The 19,789-nt window shown below is 43.4% G+C and overlaps 1 protein-coding gene across 1 annotated transcript in view; it reads left to right on the forward strand.

Moving 5' to 3' along the window:
* The window catches only part of ITPK1 (inositol-tetrakisphosphate 1-kinase), a 138,518-nt gene that overhangs the window by 78,956 nt on the left and 39,773 nt on the right, over positions 1 to 19,789 (forward strand). Inside the window, exons 3-4 of the mRNA XM_081174075.1 lie at positions 4,198 to 4,323; positions 19,166 to 19,283. Of these exons, the coding sequence (XP_081030201.1) occupies positions 4,198 to 4,323; positions 19,166 to 19,283 (244 nt within the window). The remainder of the gene's footprint in view (positions 1 to 4,197; positions 4,324 to 19,165; positions 19,284 to 19,789) is intronic.

The following is a 19,789-nucleotide window of genomic DNA, read 5'->3' on the forward strand; positions in this document are numbered from 1 at the left end:
GCTTTTGCCTTTGTAGGTGTTACAGCATGAGGTGCAGTCATGAACTCTAGATTCTGACACCCTCCAAATGTTAAACTTTAATTCCAATCAGTACAATGCAAGTTAGATGTTAACCACATTGGGTTTAGAAATCAAAAGAGTTTTGTCTAACTATCATGTGGAGAATTCTTGAGTTGCGCTCCCTAAAACTGCTGTAAGAGCAAAATAACCCTTCATATTTTTATAGTCCTCTATATAGGGCTTCATAGATACATTATCTTAGTAATCCCTAGAAATAACTTCAGAAATGCAGGTCATTATTATAACTGAAATAAAAAAGAAAGCGGGGAGCATTCTCTACAACATGAACACACAAAGTGGAAAGGAATTCTAGGCACACACGGGGAATAAAAAGTTTCATTTATAAAGTTTGTGGCTAGGGTGCAATTGCAGGAGAAAAATGGTAGATGTCCATAGAGAGATGGCACCTGGGGTTTCAATGCATGAAGTGGCCAATTATGAATTGTTACAGCCTTTAAGGCATTCTTTCCTTTCTAAGATTTTTATTTCCTTTCACTGAATAACCACCCATCTCTTCTTGCCATGTTACACCTCCCTCGCTGTATCCCGCATTGAAAAGTCCCTTGTCCCGGAGTCCTTTCTTTTATTTTGGCAGCTTTTGTCTCCTAGTTGCGGGGTCCAGAGTCTGAGAGTGAGAGCAATGCGCTGAATTCTCTGGAATAAACCTTAACATTTTGGGGGGTGAACATGTCAGATGTGAGGGGAAACTTGGAGAGATGCTGCAAAGACCAGGAAGCAGGAGGGGCTGGAATTCCAGCCAAGGAGAAACACTGGCTCGTTGTTTTGCTCAGCAGAGGGCCATCAGAAATGTGCACTAGACTTTGTCAGACTTGTGACAGGAGCTGATATTTCTGCTGAAAAGGCTTCATGTAAGGACTTTTCATGCCAGTATACAAAGGAAAGGTGGAAAAGCTCCAAACCTTGTGCAGTTTAGAAGTGTTTACTTTCTACAGCTATGAATTGTTCTGAGAACATGGAGAACTTCTTTGCAAACAGCTTAATCTTTGCAATATCGGTCGAAGCTGTTGGTTCTCACTGTTTGGGGTTACGATCTAGAGAACCTGTTCCGCATTTAGAAATCTGCTTACACCATACAGAGCAGCCCTTTCTCCTACTCAAGCACTTTGGGCAAAAGAACCTTCCCCATTTAGAGGAAAACTCGAGCAACATACTGAGCATTTGTTCCTTGTGTTCAAGCGGTTTCAGGTGGCTAATTATTTTTCTTAACCTTGTGTTGTGCAGGAACTTTACATATTATGTGGCTAAATATGACCAGTATGATTCTTTGCACGCTTGACCCTCGCATCTTTTAGGGTAAAGATTTCTGAATTGAATAATCCTTGCAGTAAACAGGTTAATATGAGGATTTTAAAGTTGTGATGGCCAAATAGCTCATTCATCTGTAATGTACATCCCATAACAAGGAATACAGTACATAGAAGGCATACTTCTAGACCAGGGAGGTGAACCCCACTCCCCTTTAAAAAACAAAACCTCAATTTTTTGCCTTCCAATATTTTTCATGAGTTTTTGCCTGCAGACTAGACCAGGTGAGGGGAACCTTAATCCTCCAGATGTTGTTGAACTTCAGCTCCCATCAGCCTCAGCAAGCATAACGATGGATGGTGGGATTTGTAGTTCAGCAACATCTGAAGGGTCAAAGGTCCCTCACAACTGATCTAGACCAGTGTTTCCCAAACTTGGGTCTCCAGCTGCTGTTGGACTACAACTCCCATAATCCCTAGCTAGTGGGACCAGTGGTCAGGAGTTATGGGAATTGTAGTCCAAGAACAGCTGAAGACCCAAGTTTGGGAAACACTGGTCTCGACCATGACTGAGGAATCTTTGGCCCTTCAGTTGTTGCTGAACTACAACTCCCATCATCCATCGTTATGCCTGTGGATGATGTGGACCTCCAGGTGTCCTTCCACAATTCCTGACCATTGGCCATGCTGGCTGGGACTGATAGGATTTGTAGTCCGACAACATCTGGAGGGCCACAGGTTCTTCCTCTCTTCATTAGATGCTCCCCAGCTTTTAGTACACATTGGAATTTGTAGCAGGGGAAATAATTGCATCATGTTTGCATGAATACAAACCAAGCAACTGCATGGTTAAAAAACAACAGCTTCTTATATCTCATCCTTATTTGGATTGTTTACATTCACGCTATTTTGGGTGAGGGAATAATGGCTCTTGCACTGCTGCTGCTGGATTCCTTCTTCCCCTTCCTCCTCGCCTCCCTGCTGTGACGTTGAACTATAGTCCCGCTTTCCTACAGCTGCTTGGAAAGGGAGGACAGGAGAGCCCTTGAGTCTCAAGTTCCTCCTTTATAACAGCTTAAAGTTCTTTGTGACTCTGAAATACCAAAGTGCTCTTTCCGTCTCTTGCTCTGCATGTGCAGTTGTTGCCTTATGCTCAGCCGCATGATTCAGTACGTGTTTTGTGGTGGTGAAACTTTTGTTTGCCTTTCTGTCTCCTGCGTTGCATGCAAACGACACTAGAACTTAATTGTCTCTGTTACATCCTGCTTGTCTTCCGAGGAACTTGGGGGCCGTGGAGGGAAAGTAGAGTTCAAACGGAAGCAAACACAGTTCTTTCTTTTTTAAGTGCTGTGAGCAACCTGCCTGCAGGCCTACCTGATCACCTGATATAAGTGAACTTAAAAGGATGCTTCTGCACGTGCTAAATTTTGCTATTTCAGGGTTGCTTGCCAATGCCTCACTAGGGTCTTGTGTTCTTCTGCTGAGCCTCATGCACTTCCTGTAGATTTAAGGTCGTTGTGATTTTGGGACACACAGACAAAGGCAAGTTCCGCCCATGCACTTCCCCCCAGGATTTTAGAGTGGTGATTTGGCATTGGCAAATGCAGCAGTTTCTACTACTTAGCTTTTCTGGATTTCCTCTTTCTTTTTAAAAACACTTATCTTTGCTTGGCCACATTAAATAACAGTGCACTCAATTAATTCCAAATCAATACGGAGCCCAAACTGCAAATGACGATCACAGGCCCCACCTGCGTGTTCAAAAGTGGATCTGTCCTGCTGAGGTGGTTAGATGCAAAAGAGGACCTTCAGCAGATGTATAAAAAGAGAAGATTTCAGCTGGTATAGTTTGTCACGCAATGTACATTTCCTGAAATTTGCTCTTCTACATAATAATTAAATTTAATAATTTGAATAAGTGAAATTATTAAATTATTTATATTATTAAATGAAGAAGCAATAAAAATACAATTAAAAATCAATGTGAATATTCAGTGCAATGGGTGTGCCATCTCCCATTTTCAGCCACAAATCCACAGACATACCATAGACCATCTGAATAAAGCTTGCAGGCCACTGATGGTCCACAAGCCACAAGTTTGGGGACCCCTGGGCTAGATGCTACAGAAGTGGCCTTGGCATAGTTCTTCCTTCTCTGTTCCTGTGGCACAACATGGTCTAGCTTTATTCATTTGCTGGTGAGAGGTGGGGAGGGAGGCCCATTTAAGCATTTGATTGGATGTCTTCCTACATAATCCTTCCCAACTCAGAATTGGATATGTAAGATCAATTGTTCCTTGGTGCAAACATTGAGTGCATGACAGTGGACAAGAGTGCCTTAAGATTCATCTTGGTGCCCGGAGGGATATAGACACAAGAGGGAAGACAGGTCAAGGTGGCATTGGAGATATTTTATTCTACAAAAGCTTTAGCTTTGGCTGGAAACTTAACCATACTGTGAGCCTTCGGACTATTCTGAAGAAAACAGGAATAAGTTTGCAGGTATCTTGTAGGGCTGCAGAAGACAGGCCTGCCTGGTGATATTGCAGAGCTACTGTCTTGAGTAGATAGAACCGAGCTAGATAGATCAATAAGCTGAACTGGTGTAAAACATCTTTGTATTCTGACTGCAGTGGTTCTGGGAAATGGTAGCTCATGGCTACTAGTTGAGCACCCCTTAGAATGCCACTGCCAACGTGACGCAGGTGTGTAGATGGCCCAGCTCAGTAGGTCAGGTTGGCATGTTCAACTATACAGCATGATATTCTAATATTCTCTGTATCTTTATATCTGGAGCTGAGTTTCCGTCTGAACACCCGGATTTGATCTCACACAGAATAAACCTACTTCTTGCTTTTTTTGACTTTTCCAGCTTGACCTTACCAAACCGATAGAAGATCAGGGTCCATTAGATGTGATCATACACAAACTGACGGACGTCATCATTGAAGCTGACCAAAATGACAGCCAGTCGCTGGAGCTGGTTCACAGGTTTCAGGTGAGTAACATAGTCGATACCTTGTTGTGATTTATGGCGGATGCAAAGGGCAAGAAGAAGAGTCTGGTTAAGCTATCCCTCCACCTGTAAATGGCAGTCCTATGGCCTTCTGCCTGTATTGCAGAACAGCATTCAGATGTGCAAAGCAGCAGAATTGCATGTAACGTGCTGTCGCCCTTCCCTCTGTGCCCATTGCACTTTCCCAAGGCGAATTTTCCTTTCCCCTCTAGCACATTGGTAAACTTGGGTCTGCTTGAATGTGTGAAGAGATGCAAATCGCATAGGTGAGCACTGTTCCCTTGCCAGGGTATGCATCTGCAGTCCTGTGATTGTGCCAGCAAAAATGTTCAAAAGAGGAAATGCCCTGAGTTGTCTTGTGTTCAGGGTGGGGGTTGAGTGGGAATTTGATATCTTGGGACAGAACTACATGTTATGTATAACTCTGGGAAGCTGCTACAAACAGCACCCCTATAGCTTGTAGATGTTCTGACCTTGCGCAACGTTACTGGCTGGCAGCTGTGAGAAAGTGCTCAGTTTGATTATTGTCTCAGCATGGAAGGAAGTGAGCTTAAAAGTTACAGGGCAAAGGGATTTATTTGTGGTTTTCCTGTGCCATATGTTCCTTGTAGTTGCACCTTTAGACCTAGCAGCAGTGTTGTATTGCCTACAGTTAGGTTCTTCTAGGGCTCCCCTTGTGGCCAAATCACACCCACCTGGTGTCATATGTGATGTCAGGTGTTGCGCAGGTAAGGGCAGGGCTTGGCTGAAAGGCTGTTTCTGCAGGCTCAGCCGGTTGGCAGAGTAGCACTTTGAACAGGGTTTCAGAAGACCTGGAAGGGTGGGAAGGGGAGAAAAGTCACCTGAAGTCATTATGATGTCAAAGTTAGCCTGTGGGAGGTGGGGATTGGGCCAGAAAGATTTCTCACCATGGTCTGCAGCAGAAGGAAGAGTGAATGCAGTTAAGGAGCTAAACACAGGCATCTTTCAGAACATGTCATGTGACCTGTTCCCTTGGCTATTCCTTTCATTTCCTTTTGGATGTGCAGGTGGTACAAAAAACACCTGACGTGGATATTGAGAATTACTGCTTCTGCAAGTCCTGAATGCAGCATTTTATGTTGCTGACATTTTCTTTCTTTCTTTCTTTCTTTCTTTCTTTCTTTCTTTCTTTCTTTCTTTCTTTCGTACAAAAACTTCAAGGTGATACCTTCTTAAATTAAGAGGAGCTGTTCCAGTTAATTGGCCAGCCTTTGCATTCAAAGCAGAAGTTTTCAACTGATGCTCTTGCAGCTTTAAGACGTTTGCCGTCGGCTGGGTGAGCTCAGCGTATTAAATAGCTTAGCTGGAAACAAGCTTTCAGTTGTTCGGTATTGAGAGGCAAGCACCATTTTAAACAAAATAAATACAGGAGGACCTTTGCACAATGGTTGCAGCCAAGTAGCATATTTCAAATAAACTAAGCAAGAGAATTATTGTTCACAGAAACTATTCTACGCTGTACTTTAAAAGTGGATTTCTTAAGAAATACACTTTAAACTATATATAGTTTTAAGTACCTTCTTGCAGGACTACTTAAACCAAGTACAAAAGTGAAGGTATTTCTGTTCTCCATAGCCCAGGATAGAGGACTTAGAGGATGTACTGTTCGTCTGCCCTGGGACTTTTGTGTTGTCTTCGTTTGGGCTAATGCTCTCCTCCCTACGGAAAACAGAAGAAAACCTCTGGATAGAGGCCCATCTTGTCCATCATCCTGTTGTCACAGTGGCCAGCCAGATGCCTCTGGGAAGCCCGCAAGCAGGACCCGAGTACAACAGTGTTTTCCTTACCTGTGATCCCCAGCATTTGATATTCAGAGTAAACACTTAGGAGTCCCTAAGATGGTTGGATGGCAATTTGTATGCCTCCTTCTGGCAACTCCTGCAGCCAAGCTGGTATCTAATGTATTCCTCTGCTTTCCTCTGGACCACATCAGTGAGGCTGAGAAGGTGGGTCTTGTCATCTAGGCATTCTAGGACCTCCACACAAACTCCACCCAAGGAGGTCATTTCAGTGCTACTCACCCCTGGAGGCACACTCTATTGTCTCTCGAGACAGATGGATACCAACAACATTATTATCGCATGGGGACACCCTTACACACCTGTCTTCTGCCTAATCAGCTCTGCAGGCTTCCTGTTGGAATGGTTGGTGCAGAAGAAGTTGACTCTGGACCATGTATAACTGGCAATTCGCCTACCCCTTGTGTGCTCTGTGATGAAAAGCCTCTGCCAAGCGCTGCAAGCTTCTGTGATAACTAAACAGGAGCAAGAAATCCTCATCAGTGCTTGGCAATGTAAAAACACCACTCATCTGACCTTGGAGTTACTTGTCGCAACTGGGTATCCCTTGGGCTCATTACTGGATATTAAATTAAGCTGTGTACTAATTAGCAGCTACATGAATAAAACATTGCCCCTCCCTCCTGCAGTGGAAGGGTCAGCACCAACAATCTCCTGAGGGGGTTTCTACCCCTTGAAGTGTAATTGCCACGACTCTACATTTTAACCCTTTAAGAACTCACAACTGTCCATAGAGTCACAGGTTAATTCTGTGTCCAGGGCGGCTGTCTACCAGCTCCATCTGGTATGCCAGCTGGGACCCTACCTGCCTGTGCATTGTCTCACCAGAGTGGTACATGCACTGGTTATCTACCACTTGGACTACTGCAATGTGCTCTACATGGGGCTAACTTTGAAGGTGACTCCGAAACTACAATTAATCCAGAATGCGGCAACTAGACTGGTGACTGGGAGCAGCTGCTGACACCGGTCCTGGAAGACCTACATTGCTCCCAATACGTTTCTGAGCACAATTCAAAGTGTTGGTGCTGACCTTTAAAGCCCTATACAGCCTTGGCCCTGTATACCTGAAGGAGCGTCTCCACCCCCATCATTCTGCCCAGACACTGAGATCCAGCTTTGAGGGCCTTCTGGCGGTTCCCACACTGCGAGAAGTGAAGCTACAGGGAACCAGGCAGAGGGCCTTCTCGGTAGTGGCACCCACCCTGTGGAATGCCCTCCCATCAGATGTCAAGGAAATAAACAACTATCTGACTTTTAGAAGACACAATCAGAATGAATTTCAGGAACCAAAAAGTCGTATTGAAAAAGCTGACTCCAAAATGGTAACTAGACATTCCGTTTTGATGACTGTAACCCTAGTTTAAGGTGCCATTTGACACCTAGCTTATATATCTGATTTTCTAACACTGCCACCTGCCCCCACCTGGGAACTCAGTTGCAAAAGGTGCAAGGTGCTTTAGGGGGATAGAAGATTCAGAAGATGTCTCCTGCCTGCTCCCTTTCCAGTAGCAGGAGCATCCTCTCAGGAGGTGGTTTCCTTCCTTCTGGATGCATGCAACCCAACAGCAATATACAAGTGACTGAATTCACAATTATAATTTATGAAGCACCTTAGAATCTAGGTAGTGTGCAATAGTTGTATTAAGAAGAACAAACACTGCCCACAACTTTTCTTTAGAAGCGCCTTTGTAGGGAGAGGGGAAGACCGTGGTTCAGTGGTACAGCACCTGCTTTGCATGGGATAGCTCAGTTGCATAGTACTCTCAGGCTCATGGGTTTGAGCCCCACGTTGGGCAAAAAGATTCCTTCATAGCAAGGAGTTGGACTAGAATGACCCTTGTGGTCTCTTCCAACTATACAGTTCTATGCTTCTATGAAGGTCTCGGCTTCAGTTCCTGGTGTCTCCAGGTGGAGCTGGGGAAAGCTCCTGCTCGATCCCTGCAGAGATGCTTCAAGCAGTACAGATCTAGGTGGACCAGTGGGTGACTCAAGGTAACTTCCTATGTTCCTTTGAGTACAAGGAAGATGGAGAGGCAGAGATCAGATGTCAAAGGCTTGGTAGCAAAGGTAAGTTTTCAGAGGCTGCTGAAATGTGTGCAAGGAGGAAGAAGCACAGGCTGTGCAAGTTCCAGAGAAAAGGGGGCAGGAACAGAGAAGGGGTGAAATAGAGGAAGCAACCTGAGGTTTAACCAAGAGGAACGTTATCAGTAGACTCAACCAAAACAAGAAGGCAAATGAAGAGAAAGAAGCAGAGATAGATAAAAGGAAGTGAAGAGATTTTTTAAAATGAACAAAAAGAAGCAGCAGCAACTTAAACTGGATCAGCTAAGGAAATGGAAGCAAATGAATAGAATTCTCTAACGAGGGGGAAACGTGGGAGAAAGGAGATCCAGGGTGAAGTTGAGAGAGATGCCAGAAAGAATAAAATAATAAGGCACTGTTAGGAGTAGAAGACAAAAGACATTTCAGGCTGATACCAATATGGTTTTCTTTGCTGGAGCTTGAATGAAAGGGGTGGGAGTGGGGGGGGGGAGAGTTGGAGAACTCACAGTTCAGCATTTGGAGGAAAAGGAAGAATGCAAGTATTATTCAGAGTGAGAGAAAAAGAAGGTTCAGGTGTAGAAATAGGAAGGCGAGTGCTCAGTTTGGAATAAATTAAGCTTGAGGTAATAATACGTAACTCTGCTGGCGCGGACCAAAGGACCATATAGCTGAGCGTGTTGTTCTCTAATTGTGGATAGCCAGATGCCCATGGGAATCCAACAAATTTTCCAGGGCCCCAGGTTATGGTTACATCAGGCCACCACCTTGCTGAAGCTAAGCTTGGCTGGCTCTGGTTAGCGTCTGGATGATTGACTGCTTGGGTACTACACGTATTCTGCCCTGGGTTTCATGATGGCAAAAGTGGGATATAAATGTAAGGAAGTAAATAAATAAAGTAAAGAGCAGAACCTGAGTTCAATAGCACTCTTCCACTTGTGTTCCTTAGCAACTGGTATTATTGGAAATATTACAGCCTCAGTTTTATTTGTTTTATTGAACAGAATTTGTATGCCGCTTAATTGTAAACAACAACAATCCTCTAAGCGGTTTTGACTAGTAGCCATTCATAGCCTTATTCCTCATGAATTTGTCTAAGCCCCTTTAAAGCCGTTGGTGATGACGTTGGTGGTCATCACTAAATCTTGTGGTAGCTAATATAATGAGAAGACAATTCAGTCAAAAAGTAAACAGGGGCAAGGAAGCCAGGGGCTTTTCTGGTTAGTAGGCCAGATTCTTATCGCCCCACTTCTGCTGGGCCAGATTTGATTGGTGGTTGATGAGGTAAGCAGAGAAATTAGAAAAAAGTTCCCTCCCTCATCTTCTGCTCCTGCAGTGGTACCCAATATTTTGCCAGAGCCATGGCAGTGAAGCATCCCACATATTCTGTGGCCCTTCTCATTTCTGGCTGCTGTCCTTCAGTCCCTGCCATTGAGAAACAGCACAGCAGCAATCTAGTGCAAATTTAATAGAGAAAGAAATGCAATGGGAACCCCGAGAGATAAGAATGAAATGAGAGAGCATCAAAATCCAGGGGATGCTGTGATAGGATTCAAATAGGAAGATCAACTGGATATATGAAACTAATAATAAAACTTCAATTTTATTCAATAGAGTATAAAAATTAGAGGCATACTACTCCTACTACTCCTACTAGAACCCTCACCCACCCAAAGTAATACAAATGGTCTGTGAAGCTGTTGAATTGCTTTCATTCAGAAAAAAAGAAAACATTTTCCAAAATCCACTTCATACACCGTAGCCTGACTATTCCCTGGCTTGTTTTTCTTCACATAAGCCCTAGTAGATGTTTGCTCTTTTTAAATTAGATTCTGAGGATGGCATATTTCGTTTCCAGATATAATTGTACACTTGTGTGACACCCAGGCCGTTGGACAGCTTGTATGCAATTCTTATTGTACTCTTGGGTATGTTCAAGAAGGTGCTCTGCATGCGCTATCATTACAAAAATGCTTTTAGCTCCCTGAGCAGTTCTTTAGAGGCTATTGATTTTATCTTTGCTTAAAATGCACATTACGGAGAGCAGCTTCAGCTGCGTTAGTTCACTTGCTATTCATGCTCTAGTATTGTGCTCCATGCCACTTTCACTCAGATGCTCAGACATAATGGCCTTTCGTTTAACTTTGTCATGATTAATTTATTTACATTTTGCTGTGGCTTTAGCAACATAACATGGCCTTCTGTTGTAGCTATCAAACTTGGCTGCATATGTAAGAATATACAGTGATACCTCAGGTTAAGTACTTAATTCATTCCGGAGGTCTGTACTTAACCTGAAACTGTTCTTAACCTGAAGCGCCACTTTAGCTAATGGGGCCTCCCACTGCTGCCGCGCGATTTCTGTTCTCATCCTGAAGCAATTTTTTAAAAAATAAATTTTTATTAAGTTTTGCACAAATATCTCCAATCAAACAATTTCATAAATGACATATTTTCATCTTTTGGACTTCCCTCAGCTTTTCTGACAATCATCCGTATTTAAATTTTTATCTACGCATTCCCCAAATTCAGTATCGCCTTTTAAAATACCTTTTCAAACATATTTACATTCTTGAAATATTCCTTATATTTTCACAAAGCTTCTTTAAAACCCACTAGCGTTGTTTGTTCATCACATACACTCTTCAAATAATCTGTAAATTTTCCCCAGTCCTCAATATCGTTGATATCTTATTTTTCCAGTTAGTTTATCCAGTTCTGCATAGTCCGTTAGCTTCATTCTCCATTCCTCCAGAGTCGGTAGTTCTTCCTGCTTCCATTTTTGGGCCACATCCTGAGGCAAAGTTCTTAACCTGAAGCACTATTTCTGGGTTAGCGGAGTCTGTAACCTGAAGTGTATGTAACCCAAGGTACCACTGTATATATATGTAAAAATTTGTGTCCAGCTTAATGGACAGTCACTGCTCTTTCTTTCAAGCTGTTTTGAACAATGTATTTATCCATTGTAAAAGTACAGATAACTACACTAGCCTTTGCACATTACCCTCAGTGGAAATGCATGCTGGGTCATATTGCGTCTGTATGACCTCGCTTTGGCTGTAGGTTAACTAAGAATAAAGTTCCACAGAAACCATGTTTACTAGTGGCCCTTGTTCACCAGCTCTCCTGCTTTTACGGAGTTGAAGTTATCAGCCTGCTGTGAAGAATTCCACATGATCCTTTTTTATATGAAAAAGCGGGAGGGAATGAAGTCACATAGGAATTTAATTTAGAAGGCATATTCCTTATAGTCTTTCTAGGCAAGCCAAAGATCATGAGAGGGAGGCTTGGAGACAGAAGTTCATACATACCAGCTTTGTGAGCGAGACATTTTATTGCCAGGCTGGGTAGCTATCTCATCTATAAAAATTTCAAGATGACAGTTTTGCACAGATTTTAACAAAGCTAATAGCATGTAATGCAAGGAGCTATAGATTTCATTTATTATCTTCCCCATGCCAGTGCCAGATGAACATTATAATGCCCACCACCCTTTGCCCTTATTGTACCCCTGAAAAATGTGCTCCTGCAGAGACTCTAGTCTTTCTGCAGAATGGCAAGATAAGAAGGGATACTGACAGTCTGACAGTGATTGTAAGGCAATGGGAACTTCTTAGGCTGGATGGTGAGAGAGAGCCTGTTACCCTTCAGATTACAGACTTTGGGAACTCGTTTAAAAGTGTAACAACTTGAACATCCCAATTCTGTGTTTTCACAATCCAATTCTGACTTAATTGCCTGGGATATGCGTGACCTTCGGGCACCTGCACCCAGGCCCTTTGCTTCCACATCACACCTCCCTTTTTGAGACTGGGGCAACACACCAGGAAACTGCACTTAGCACGCTTCTCATGGTACAAAATGTCTTGTGGAAGCAGTGGCAATAGGCCCTCCAAGATGCTGGGCATTTGGCAATTGCCCAATGGCACTGATCCCTAAGGCCAGCTTTGCCGATGCTTCTTTTGAAGAAGCACATTTCCTATTGCAGTCAGAGAGAGGGAAAGAAGGGAGAAAAACATTTTTTTAAAGTTCAGTCATCTGATATTTTTATTATAGCCGATTTCTGTTTCCCTTTCTCTCCCATCTTTGTAACTCGCTCTCAGAAAACACGTTGCTGTGGGCACTGAAGATTTTGTACAATTTCTTTACTGGTTTGCAGAAAATTAGATCTCCCCCCTTCTATTTAAGAAGACTTTGCAAGATGGCAGAGTGGAGTATGTTGTTGTTGTTGTTGTTGTTGTTGTTGTTGTTGTTGTTGTTGTTGTTGTTATATTTCCTTTGCCCTTCCTCCCAAAGGACTCCAGGACAGCAAACAACAAAGCAGAAAAACAGTACACTTAAAAATAAAATAAAAAAATTTAAAAACACAAAGGCAAGTTGATTACAGCTTGGGGAGGAGTTACACACTGGGCAATCTGGAGTTTAGTGCAACATGTAGCCTGGTGTGTGCACTGTGTCCTTGTTATAAGGCTTAAAAAGTGACTAATTCCTATTGTGTGCTGTCCAGCGCCATGAGCTGTCTCACATGTGGTGCGTGTGAGCTCCTGCTGTCTATCAGAGGGCAAGAACAAATTGCATACCTATTGTTAGGCTGGTGCATAATGAACTTAGGACTTTGATCGTGCACAGGCTTTCTGCTGCCTAGGAACAACCCATGTTGCATTTGTGCTGCGTGAAAGCACTTGTCTCAAGTGGGCATTTCCACTGAAGGGCAGTAAGCAAGACAAATGGTTTTGTATTGACATGGCCACTCCTTCCTGTCGTTTTTGCCTGGACTGCTCTTCCAGAACACCTGCAGACTGTTGCCGTTTGGCTCTGCCACCTTTTCAATGAAGTTTTTAAGTTTTAGCGGCTTAGTCTGCACCCACACCCACACACCCCGCTTAAAGCCTGAGTGTGGGCAACTGCATTTGCTTGTTGGCTTCTCCTCTCTCTTTCTCAATCACCCTCTCTCACTCTCCCCCCCCCCAAAAAAAATTGTACATTGAGGTTGTAAGTCCTGTGGAACATGTCTTCTGCTAATGTTGCTGTGTAAGGTGTCGTGCAACTGGATAGCACAATATTATAAAATGCTGCATTCGCTCCTCTGAGCATAGGTAAAGGAGCAATGGATTTTGTATTAATTCTGCCTTTCTCTTAGTTTGCGCGAAGAAAGCCCACAAAAGAAGCCCAGTCCTTAAAATAACAAAATTCTATTTGCAAATCTAAAACAAAACAATCTGGTGTTTTTAATTCAAAGTCTTTGAGCCCACGGCTCAGGGAAGGCCTGAACTCACCTTGAGTTTCTTACGGCCCACCTGCTGATGTAAGCCAGATGGCTGCTTTTTCACAAATGGATAGATGCATGGAGCCGGTGGAATGTCTCCTTTAATTTTGCACAAGATTTTAGCTGTATTGCTGCTGCTGCTGGGGAATGTTGTTATAGCACAAATATATATTGTTTTCTCTTGCAGCAAATGGATTATAAGATTTTACGGGATTAACTTCTATCAGCAAAGGAATACAAATGCCTGGTGGTGTGTGTGTGTGTGTGTGTGTGTGTGTGTGTGTGTGTAAAACTTTCACATGTCAAGTACAGAGGCAAAAATAACCTAAAGATAACATACAGTACAGTGGAACCTCGTGTTATGTACCGTCCTCCTTACGAATGCTTCGGGTTATGAGCCCCGCTAACCCGGAAGTAGGTGCTCCTGGTAGCGAACTTTTCTCCGGGATGTGAGCGGAAGTCGCGGGACAGCAGCGGGGGGCACCATTAGTGAAAGTGCACCTCAGGTTAAGAACGGTTTCGGGTTAAGAATGGCCCTCTGGGACGAATTAAGTTCGTAACCGGAGGTACCACTGTATTTAAATCTTTATGACCACCCCCATCTCTCAAGGCAATAACAGTCTTTGCAGGTCAGAGAAAATTGTGAGGCCCATTTGGATTGCTTAGCACAGGAGTCAGCAAACCTTTTTAGCAGGGGGCCAGTCCACTGTCCCTCAGACCTTGTGGGGGGCTGGACTATATTTTTTTTGGGGGGGGGAGAACGAATTCCTATGCCCCCCAAATAACTCAGAGATGCATTTTAAATAAAAGCACACATTCTACTCATGTAAAAACATGCTGATTCCCAGACCGTCCGCAGGCCGGATTTAGAAGGCGATTGAGCCGGATCCGGCCCCCGGGCCTTAGTTTGCCTACCCATAGCTTAGCACCTCTGCCCCCCCCCCAATTGAGTGTGTTCCCCATAATTTTCTCCAACATGCAAGGGGGTCCTGGGCAGAAAAGTGGTCACAGAAAGGGTTCCCTGAATACATTTTTTAAAAAACAGTGGTGTGCAACTAAGTCATACTCAGAATAAACACTTTAAAATCGGTAAGCTCAGGCTAGCCATGCCCACTGATTTCAGTTGATTTAGTGTATGACTTAGATTCAGCTTCCCTTTCAACCTTGGGTGAGCAGTCAAGGAAGTGCCTATGCTAGGCCAAGTGTGATCGATTTCCTTTTTTCCCCTTCAACGTACAATCATTCACCCCTTTAAAGTATAACTAAATTGAAAGTTGACAGGACATGAATTCGGAGTATGCCACCCTCCGGTAACTGATTCTCTAAACAGACACTCCCATTAGCCTTTGGCCTTGGCACCAGAAAGCAGTGCATGGTTAATGAAAACAGTGCAGGACAGGAATGGGGAAATAGACACAGGAACAGCAACTGCTGGTAAGACTCCCTAAGTAAAAAGCTTGGGAACAGTGGCACCATAGAATCAAGTCAATTTTATGCTGTTTTCAAGAGACAATCCAGAGTCCTTGCCACTCACAGAAGGGCTCCCTCTGTTTGTGGAAGGGACCGAGACCCAGCAGAGGCTTCCACTGTGGGAAGGGAGGGGGTACTTTTGCCATTCCCCCCTTCCTCCTTGGACTATTTCCTACATCTTTCCAGAGAGCATCCCAGTTCTCTGAAGCAGCTTTTCAAAGGATGTTCAAGAGAAAGGAGGGACTGGAATAAATATACACCATCGCCCTTTCTTCTGGCAGCAGCATCCCATGAGTGGAGTTTGTCGTTAAATCCATGCCTATATTTTTATTTCACTACAGGTCAGAAACGGGCACTCATTTTAACATTTTTCACCAAATGAGATGTCTCAGGTTTGCAGAGTGCTGTAGCCTTTGCTCTAAAATGAGCAGAAATGCCCTCTGTTTGTGCTAGCCAGCCCATAAGTGAACTCCCATTCGCAGTAGGATTACGGTTGCTCTATATAATCTTCATTCCCCATGCGAAAATAACTTGAGCCACTCTCCCAAGAGATGTAGCATTTAGCTAGCTGCATAAGGTGGTGCGTATTCTGAACCAGCCTTTACTCTGTAGGCCTAAGTGAAGGAGAAATATAGAGTTGGAGGAATTCAAGGTCAAGCTAAAAATAAGTAATGCCTTAATATAGCCATTTTATTTTGCTGTTGCTCAAAGGGGCATTTCCTTGCTGCTTTTTTAATTTAAAAAAAGAAAAGCTACATATTTCTCTCAGTGACATGGTCACACAGCTCCTCATTTATAGCAAAATTGCCAGAATCCCGAGATGGCTGTATATCTAGCTCCTTTCTCCCCATATGTAAAAAGAAGGGTAAAGAAAGCTTGTTCCTAGTAGCACAACAGGTCCTTTGCTGTATTTTTTTAATAGCTGAAACTGGAATTGTACAATATTCTTTGGAATTATCTCTGTTGTAGGTCATAGTCCGTAAGGAATCAAAGGCTAAAAGCTAGTGTCTGCCTAGCTGGTTTCTTGAAATTATCTTTCATCCTGTTGAAAAGGTAGTTTCATTAGCTTTAGTGTACATCTAGAAGTTGGTTTGTTTACAACTGAACATTTTAAGCCTACTATTTTGGGATTTGGAAGGAGGGGTGATGCTGAGAGTGTCGTCCTTTTGTTTGACTCTCACCTACTCCTTTTGCCAGGAGCAGTTGGTTTTCCTCTCTCCTTGCGTTTCTGTGGAATGAGCCCCATCTAGGGATTTGATGAATTAAGTCTGTTTTCCAGACTTCAGTTCCTGTTGGAGTACTTGCTCCACTTAGGCAATTAGGGGGTTACTCTGGAGATGGAGAGTTTTTTATCGGCCCTTTATGGGTAGTAAAGGAAAGCTAGGACTTAAATTAAGACTAAGCAACCTTTCGGAAAATCGCAAGACGCCGTTATTACGTCTCAGGCTGTGCTTCTGTAAAGTCTAGTTACCATGGGTTGTTTTGTGGCTCTTTGATATTTCAGCAAAAAAAATAAATGCAAAAATAATTCAGACAAGATTCACACGGATAGCTGGTTTTGTGCCCAGGGCCAGTGCGTCACAAATAATAATTCTTGAAAAGTTCTTTTTTATTTTTTTAAAAAATACTTTGATTAAATGACCAATCAATACCAATAATATGTATTTTTTAAAGGAGTTTAAACAAAAGAAAAATAGAATATCTTATGAGGGGTTGCTTGCAAACTGGGAAAACTGTTGTGGGTACCACACACCCACAAGCCACCCATGGACACACCACAACTAAGTTCACATAGCATCCTATTTGATACGCTACAATAGAATGCTTCTTTCAAGCTGGATTGCAGCAGGAGGAGGAGACCCTGTGGGAAAGCCTTTATGGGTATTGTTTCTAGAAAAAGAGGTGCTGGAAATCACCATGAGCACCTCCCTCTTCCTCTTAGAATGGCAATGAAGAATTCTTTGTTGTTTTTTGGCGTGCCGATAGGCTCGCTCATATGTCTTACTAAACAACGATATTGAAATCCAAACAAAGGGCAATCTAGGTCTGTGTTTCTTTTGGTTTGGCTTGTGTGTAGAAGATAAAGGCAGAGGGACACACCTACAGCATCTGGGTCAGGCTGATCTTAACCCAAGAACACAGCCCTTTCATAAGTTTTATACGGAGGCGCATGTAATATGATTGGTATGTTTGATAAAACAGGCAGATGAAGTGGTGAAAATGTTGGTTAAGGCAGGCAGAACAAGTGAGAAAGTTGAAGTTTTAGGATCATCGGAGAGGACTGGCTTAATTTCGAGATCAAGAGACCATTAGTCTGACACCTTAATCAATGAGAGATGATTGGGATGCGTAGTTGTCTGCGCAGTGGAATCGAGTGTTTCTAAGCATTTTCGTAGACTTTATTTTTGTTTCCCTAGTATACACAGGAAAATAAGTGTATTTCCTTTTTTCTTTCTTAGTGTGGGTTGTGACTTTGCTGAACACTGTGGTTCTGGATTAATCATTATCGTAGGATGTAATATACTGGAGGGACGCGGGTGGCGCTGTGGGTAAAACCTCAGTGCCTAGGGCTTGCCGATCGCATGGTCGGCGGTTCGAATCCCCGTGGCGGGGTGAGCTCCCATCTTTCGGTCCCAGCTCCTGCCCACCTAGCAGTTCGAAAGCACCCTTAAGTGCAAGTAGATAAATAGGTACCGCTTTACAGTGGGAAGGTAAACGGCATTTCCGTGTGCTGCGCTGGTGCTGGCTCGCCAGAGCAGCTTCGTCACCCTGGCCATGTGACCCGGAAGTGTCTCCAGACAGCGCTGGCCCCCGGCCTCTTTCTTAAGTGAGATGGGCGCACAACCCTAGAGTCGGACACGACTGGCCCGTACGGGCAGGGGTACCTTTACCTTTTTAATATACTGGAAACCCTGTTGAGCCTAAGATTAGCCGCACTTCCTGTATCCTATAAAGCTTCAGGTAGAACAGGGATGGAGAAGATGTGGCTGTACTAACTCTCACCCTCCCTTGTCATTGGTTGTTTTAGCTACAGCTTATGGGGGTTTGAGTGCAGCAACATCCAAAGGCCCACAGGCATCCATCGCTGAAGTGTGGGCTTAGCAGGACTCGCTGTATGCCTTTAAGCTCAGACATCAGACTGATTTTAGCAGATGTGGTGTGGTCCTTCACAATTTGGATGAGCCTTCTAAACCCATGCCAACAGTAATCTCTTAAGTGCCATAGCAATTCTATTCAGATGTACAGATGACGTTGACTTAAGAAGAGCTATGCTGGGTCAAACCAAAATCCCATCTAGTCCACATTCTTGCTTCCCACAGTGACCAGCCAGACACTTCTGTGAAATCTGTTAGCCATTGATAGGCTGCTGCTTCTTCTTCGCTGCAAATTTATTGATTAATTTTTTGATTGATTTATCTGTTGATAGGCTGCTCAAGCACTTTGCAACTTCAGTTTTCGAGCATCTTGGAAGCCGAACGATTCAGAACCCAAATGCCGAAAACCCAGAAGTGAATGCTTCTGTTTTCAAACGTGCCTCAGAAGTTGAACGGCTTCCGAGGCGTGTTTCTCCGTTTTTCTCAATGGAATTGAGAAATCCAAAACATCCATGACAAATGACCGACCAACCTCTGCTTTAAAACCTCCAATGAAGGAGAGTCCATCACCTCCTGGGGGAGTCTGTTCCACTGTATCCTCTGGCCAGGAGTGCCCTTCATAAAATACTGGCGGTTCTTCTCCCAAGTATGTAGGCTGCACCCCACCCTCATTTGACTCCTCAGCCAGACCCTACAAGGCAATGGGCCATTACGGTGCCTTGAATGCCCCTTGATAATGGCCATATGTGGTTTGCGTGTTTGTATTTCTGATCACTCTGATCTGTTGGTGTTCAGTACATGGGACAGTTCGGCCAAGGTTTCAAGGAAAAATATTTTTTACACTTAATATATATTTTTAAATACACAAAGCAAGAGATGCTATAGACCTCGCCCCTCCAATTTTGGTTTGTGGCCGGCAGTCATAGCTTCTCTTACTTAAACTATTGCTGTTTTCAAAACAGCAAGATAAATTCGTGTGAAATATGAAATTCAGGAATTGTCAGTGTCTGGTAAGCTGAACTTTTAGTGTCCTCTGTTGTGGCACTCTTATTCCCATCATGCATCTAGATTCCAGCAAATCATTTACCTTCATATGTAACATTTTGTGCCATATTTCTTCATTCCCATAGGAGTATATTGATGCTCACCCTGAAACCATAATTTTGGACCCCCTTCCTGCTATCAGGACCCTGCTGGACAGATCGAAGTCTTATGAGCTTATTAGGCAAATAGAGACCTACATGCAAGGTAAGTCGCTAGCATTTTTCACTGGTTATTTGAGTGTGGAGGAGGGGGCTGGGATTGATACCTGGTTGGAAAGGTAGTCTTCATTCATTGATGGCTAAGTTCAATACTGACAAATCTAACTACTCATCATTCATATCTGGATCTAACAAGCCACATTGAACTTTTGTTTTGTCTATTTACAACTTAAGACAATGATTGTCTTTGCCTTTCACCAGTAAAAAAAAAAAAAAGATGCTATATTATTTGCTTTATTCTGTCTGTTTCCTACACAGCTCTAACCCTTATACTAGCTATCTTAATATATGTGTTGCACCTGCGTATAGGCCTTTGCCCTGAAGAAGCCCCAGAAAGCTCCTGTTACTACCACATTTGGCATGAAATAGCACCAGAGACCTCTATCCTGAAGTAAACCATGCAGAGCAAGTCTGAGGAGGAAGGGTAGAAGTAGGGCTTTTTGTCTACTGGAACTCACCAGAACTCAGTTCCGACACCTCTCAGGTGGGCGC

The sequence above is a fragment of the Podarcis bocagei genome (assembly GCF_964188305.1).
Source record: "Podarcis bocagei genome assembly, chromosome: 1".
Classification (NCBI taxonomy): domain Eukaryota; kingdom Metazoa; phylum Chordata; class Lepidosauria; order Squamata; family Lacertidae; genus Podarcis; species Podarcis bocagei.